Source organism: Protomyctophum parallelum (genome assembly GCF_964188405.1).
Source record: "Protomyctophum parallelum genome assembly, chromosome: 1".
Taxonomy (NCBI): domain Eukaryota; kingdom Metazoa; phylum Chordata; class Actinopteri; order Myctophiformes; family Myctophidae; genus Protomyctophum; species Protomyctophum parallelum.
In genome coordinates, this window is record NC_139697.1 from 29,324,356 (window position 1) to 29,330,355 (window position 6,000).

The 6,000-nt window shown below is 45.5% G+C and overlaps 1 protein-coding gene across 1 annotated transcript in view; it reads left to right on the forward strand.

Moving 5' to 3' along the window:
* The window catches only part of trim71 (tripartite motif containing 71, E3 ubiquitin protein ligase), a 39,193-nt gene extending 33,472 nt beyond the window's left edge, over positions 1–5,721 (forward strand). Inside the window, exons 5-7 of the mRNA XM_083768306.1 lie at positions 550–1,047; positions 1,463–1,603; positions 2,096–5,721. Coding sequence (XP_083624432.1) covers positions 550–1,047; positions 1,463–1,603; positions 2,096–2,668 — 1,212 coding nt within the window. The 3' untranslated portion in view covers positions 2,669–5,721. The remainder of the gene's footprint in view (positions 1–549; positions 1,048–1,462; positions 1,604–2,095) is intronic.
* The last annotated feature ends 279 nt before the right edge of the window (positions 5,722–6,000 follow it).

Consider the following 6,000-nt stretch of genomic DNA (forward strand, 5'->3'; position numbering starts at 1 on the left):
ACCGCCGGGGTGGTGGTGGTTACACAATGTGTCAAGCCCCAGAAATAGGTCAGAGGTTTCATTTCTGGTGGGCCGGCACGTGAGAAAAAAGTAGTATGTCTAAATCTACTCACTTAGGTTACACAGTTGCTGCAACAGAATATCCTGTAGAATATCCCGTGTTGAGAAATGTATATCTCTGCTGTCGGGAAGAAACCAGACGGTCTAACTCCAAACTGTTTCATTTTTCAGGAAATGGAGAAACCTTTTATTTTGAAAACAAAGCAGACTTTATATATTGTCTATTACTTGCATGAGAGGGGGAGAGGTGGTGGAGTTAGTTGCTGTAGCAGACAGTTTGATGTTAAGAGGTTTTCTCCAAAGTGCTTTTTTACTACTTTTCATTGGTTCAATATTGTCTAAACAAATCACAGACGTAGATCAATCAAAAACCTCAAAAATGGAGTTAGGTGGTTCCTCGCGACAGCAACGATATGTAATATTTAAGAGCAGAAATGATTCGTGCTCGCCAGTCGTGGTAGGAGGTCTCATTATGTGTGGTCCCCACAGGCTCTCTACATCGCTCTCCAGTCCATGGGCCTGATCAGCAGCGGAGCCTTCGCCCCCGTCACCAAGGCCCACGGCGAGGGCCTGAAGACGGCGCTCCGCGGGAAGCCCGCCTCCTTCACCGTGATCGGCTACGACCACGACGGCGAGCCGCGGCTGTCGGGCGGCGACGCAGTCTCCGCCGTCTTCATGTCGGCCTCGGACGGCAACCTGGCGGCAGCGGACGTGACGGACCACCAGAACGGCTCGTACACGGTCAGCTACCTGCCCAAGAGCGAGGGCGAGCACCTGGTGTCGGTGCTCATGTGCAACCAGCACATCCTGGGCAGCCCGTTCAAGGTGACCGTGAAGTCTGGCCGGAGCTACGGCGCGCTGGGCTCGCAGGTGTCGGCCTTCGGGTGCGAGGGCGAGGGCGACGGGCAGCTGTGCCGTCCCTGGGGCATCGGCGTGGACAAGGAGGGCTACGTGGTGGTGGCCGACCGCAGCAACAACCGCGTGCAGGTACGAGTGCTGTCGTCTGTGTGGTGTGCCATCTCTGTCCAGAGCCATAGAGTAAGACTCCGTTCACTTCATGGGGCCAGTCCAATGGCGGTTCTTCTGCATAGACTTCTGTTTGTGACTAGTGACAAACTTCCTGAACCGGAAGTTTACAGTGACAAATGAGTTACATGAACCACGTTACTGTTTTCTGCCCCCTCAAAGACGTAACTCTGTCTTACTCTATGGCTCTAGTATGCTCTAGATTAGATGGCTGTTAGCATATTGATCAGTGGTTCGCAATGTTGGGTCCTTGAGAGGGCTCCAGGGGGTCCCCCCCCTCCCCAGATAAATCTATTGAAACTAATCATCTGGCATAGAGTAAACTGACTGCACTTTGGGTTTTATTTATTCTGAACTCAACCCATTCTCTCACCAGATCTTCAAGCCCTGCGGTGCATTCCATCATAAGTTTGGCTCTCTGGGTTCTCGGCCAGGTCAGTTTGATCGTCCAGCTGGGGTCGCGTGTGACAGTCAGAGACGCATCATTGTGACGGACAAGGACAATCACCGTGTGCAGGTACTGTATACATACAGTATGGTGTGACTTTTGTTTTCTCAAACGCCGTTGTGTTGTGCATATTCATTGAGATCCGCTCAATGCTAATGAGAACAAGATGATGATGTGTTCATAAATTGTTTGAAAATCACAAGACGGGGTCTAATAATGGCATGGCTTGTATGTATTTCTCTGACTAGCTCCAGATAGACAAACAAACACACAACCAAATTACACTTGTGTGAAGTGAGGGGCTCTCTTACATACGTCATACATCAGCCAATCAGATCATCACATTCCGTGCTACAAACACAAACGCGTGCTACAAACAATGTACACGATTTAAAAATGTTTTCCTTATGTTGTGTTCCTCTCTTTGATTTACCAGAGTCGAATGAAAAGGGTTTATCATTAGCTACTATCTAGCTTAGTAGTAGGTCTAATCCATTAGTTACAATAATTATTTCATCCAGACAATATACTGGGCTCTAAGGCATGTGTTCTGTTTGACAGGTGTTTACTTTTGAGGGGCAGTTCTTGCTCAAATTCGGGGAGAAGGGCACCAAAAACGGTCAGTTCAACTACCCCTGGGATGTGGCCGTCAACTCCGAGGGTAAGATCCTCGTGTCGGATACCAGAAACCACCGCGTGCAGCTTTTTGCCCCAGACGGCAGTTTCCTCAACAAATACGGCTTCGAGGGGGCTCTGTGGAAACACTTTGACTCTCCCAGGGGTGTGGCCTTCAACCACGAGGACCACCTGGTGGTCACCGACTTCAACAACCACCGGCTCCTGGTGATCCGGCCCGACTGCCAGTCGGCGCGCTTCCTGGGCTCCGAGGGCACCGGGAACGGGCAGTTCCTGCGGCCCCAGGGCGTCGCGGTGGACCAGGAGAACCGCATCATCGTGGCCGACTCCCGCAACCACCGCGTCCAGGTGTTCGAGCCAAACGGAAACTTCTTATGCAAGTTTGGCACGCAGGGGAGCGGCTTTGGACAGATGGACCGCCCCTCTGGCGTGGCCGTGACGCCCGATGGTGTCATCGTGGTTGTCGACTTTGGAAATAATCGCATCCTTAAGTTCTAAAAGAGTTTATCTTTTATCTCTACTTTGTCTACGTTCTCTCGCTCCATTTGCCTTTTTGCATTTTTTTTTAAAGCAGGGGGAAAGGAATTGGAGGAGAGAGAATGAATCAATAGACAGAACGGGCGGAGAGTTTAAAGGGAGGATTCAGGGCAGGTAGAAATGAAGAGGGAAAAATCATTATTTTTACATTTATGTTGATCAAATCAGATATCTGTGGTAGGTGTGACATATAAGGGACCACTACAAATCAATAATCAGTTGACAAAGAGCCATTTTCCCCTCCAGTCTCTGCTGCTCTACTCTCTCTCTAAGCTCTCCTTGCGTTCATCATCTCAGGGAATTTCTCACTTTTCTCGATATCTTGTACCCTCTGCTCCATACCTACCTCATTTAGCTCTTTATGAATGTACTCATAGTCACCGAGCAGAGGTTTAGTCCGTGAAGTTTTACAAAGAAGAAGAAAAAAAACAAAAAAAAGTCTACCTCAAAACTTTGATATTTAAGAGAGACAAAACGAATAGACTCTTCAGTTAATATTTGCACAGGATCAATGGAATTCTTGCTGTGCTGTCAGAATATGAGGTAAACAAACCTCCTGAATGTTGCTGAGACAACACTCAGACCGCTGTAGAGGCTGCATGATTCGTTCTAATTAGAAGGGTTTTGCTGGAGAGGACGCTAGTGTTGTCATTTCATGTTTTAGGCTAGTTTGTTCGATCTTCTTCTTTTTTTGTGCATGGGGCCTGGTCTCTTTAGGGCTCCGTGTGGTGCATACTGTCAGGAGAGCCCACGTGGAGTTCTTGAAGTGCTGCCAAATTTAATAGAATCAGAATTAGCTCAGGTCACGTTAAGAGACTGATTAATTGAAATGCGTATTTTTCAGCACCTCGTTCTAGCTTTACTAGCTAATTGATCATAGTGGATACTGGATACGGACTTTGCGAGAGGAATTTCTTTGCTGATGGAGTTAATTAGGGAAACAATCCCAGCGATCATCTTCAAATGATCCCTAAAATAATCCTTCAAATTAGCCCATGAATGATCCCTGAGATAAGTCCTAAAATACGCCCTGTTACAGTACATATACTGAAAAGAACATGTCTCCCCAGTGCACTGCCCTATGAAGCAGCATTAATTACAACTAATGTTAATGTATCAAGTAAAACAAGCTGGGTCATTACTATCCAGTTTGTGTTAACAACAGAAGATACAAAGATCTATATGCAAGGAGAGCTTTGTCTCCTCCAAAAGGGAGGACCCACCAAAGGATTTTTTTTGTGGATCTATCTAGTGATCTTAAGTTAGAGATTTAATCATGTTTAATTTACTCGTTGACGAGGCAGTGGGCTCTGCAACAGAAGCCTTGAAATGTAGACACCTGGCCATTCAGAGGAGATGATTGACACCGACAGAGGTCGATGTGAACAATTCTCTGGATCTTGACTTTGGCTGAAAGCCACTCCGATTGGCTCCTGGGGCCTAAGATGTAATCCAATCTGTTAGAGGCATGATCACAAAGCCCTGCCCTATTTATTGAGGCTCCAGAGAGATCTCCAGATTATGAGCTAGTAGACCAGTCCTCTAAAGATGGAGGTCTATAGACGAGCCTAGTGAAGTCAACCAAATAATTCCTCATAAATATATTTTGTTGAATAATCATTGATGTTGGGAAGTGGTAAAGCTCCCCAAAGCTGACGACACTGTCAATGCTAGGCTTAAAACAAGCCAAGGAGACATTTAAAAGAAAGCTGGGGTCATAAAAGATGTGCACAAGTCCTTTCGCATCTTGTTGAAACAAGGTTGAATGTAAAGCTAAATAGTTTTATGTTCCTTTGAAGGAAGACCCCTTTTTGTTGTATGTCTGCATAGATGGTTACATAGAAGAAAAGACCTCGTCTCACAGCACCAAAGTGAATCCCCATTTTTCATCCAAACCCCAAATGTTTCGGCTATTCACTTTCGTTCTCTATGTTTAACAATATTAGACTGCCATTAAGACTCCAAAAAGCATCGCAGACGAACCTTTGCATCCCAATTTAATTGTCATTGAAAGCAATGGATGCTTACTTTATCCTCCACCTCTTGTGGTGGACATCTAGTGGGGTTTCAAATGCCCCTCTTAACTGAACATGTGTCCCACCATAAGCACTACACAATTATTTTTTGTTAGCCCGCTCAGCTTAGCATAGCAAAGAATCATGGGACCTACTCTGACTCGCCGACTGACTCCCCTCAAAGGAGAGGGCTAGTCCGCACATGATCAGGATCTGCATCCTCATATCTCGACTATCTTACCTCACTTACTCATATACCTCAACAGTCAAATACCTCATGTATGTCATGCATACCGACTGTACATTTTAACCTTTGAATACTTCGTTGTAACACTCATATACCTCATTCTGTATGCCTATGTTATGCCTATATTTATGAATTACAACTTTACCTCGTTCCTTGCGAACCTTAACAGTCAACTACAACCTCCCATACATTGGACCAAAGATCTCATTCATGGTGGTTCAGTTTAAAAATCAAAGATGTGTTATGGTCCTCGCTCCCTGAGAAAGATTGCGTTGGACGAATCTGTAACTTACATGGTAAACTATGCCTTTTTTATCATCAAAGAAACCAAATATTGCAGAGGTGAGCATCGTGCCAAAAAAAATAAAGATATCTCAGAGTTCTGTGCCAAACCGGGTTGGCACTTGGACCACACTGTTAGTAGATGACAAATGTCATTGGACCATTATATCATAGATATAAGTGTTAAGCAAATCAGAGAATGTGTCCATACGTCTCTGATTGGATGCACTTAGGAGGGCTGGGCCTCATTATTCTTTACCTCAGTGGTTCTCAACCTTTTTTAATTTCAAGGACCCACACCCCAGTTTGTTATGCATTAGGCCACGACGGACTCCCATAACTCTGAGACTGTACACGTGGAACCAAATGGATCCACGAGGGGTCTATTTGGTAAGGTTCCACATGCAGACCTTTTTAATGGTATGGTTCTTAACTATCTACAATTTGTCTGGGGACCCCCTGGAACTCTCCCAAGGGGTCCCCAGATCCCACTTTGAGAACCACTGCTTTACCTCATAATGATGAACATGTGGATTCCACTTGTACTTTGTTACTGTGCAAGGGAGGGGAAGAAGAGGGAGTGGCCTCTTTTTTTCCCCCTTTTCTTTTTTTTTCTTTTTTTTAAAAGAGTTGATAACTTCACCAGTCCGCCTTTGAATGCACAAGAATTACCTCTTAATTCAGCACAATTCCCTCATTATTCCACAGTGACAGCATGGCTTTACAGATTTACAGTGTTGCTTGTAGAG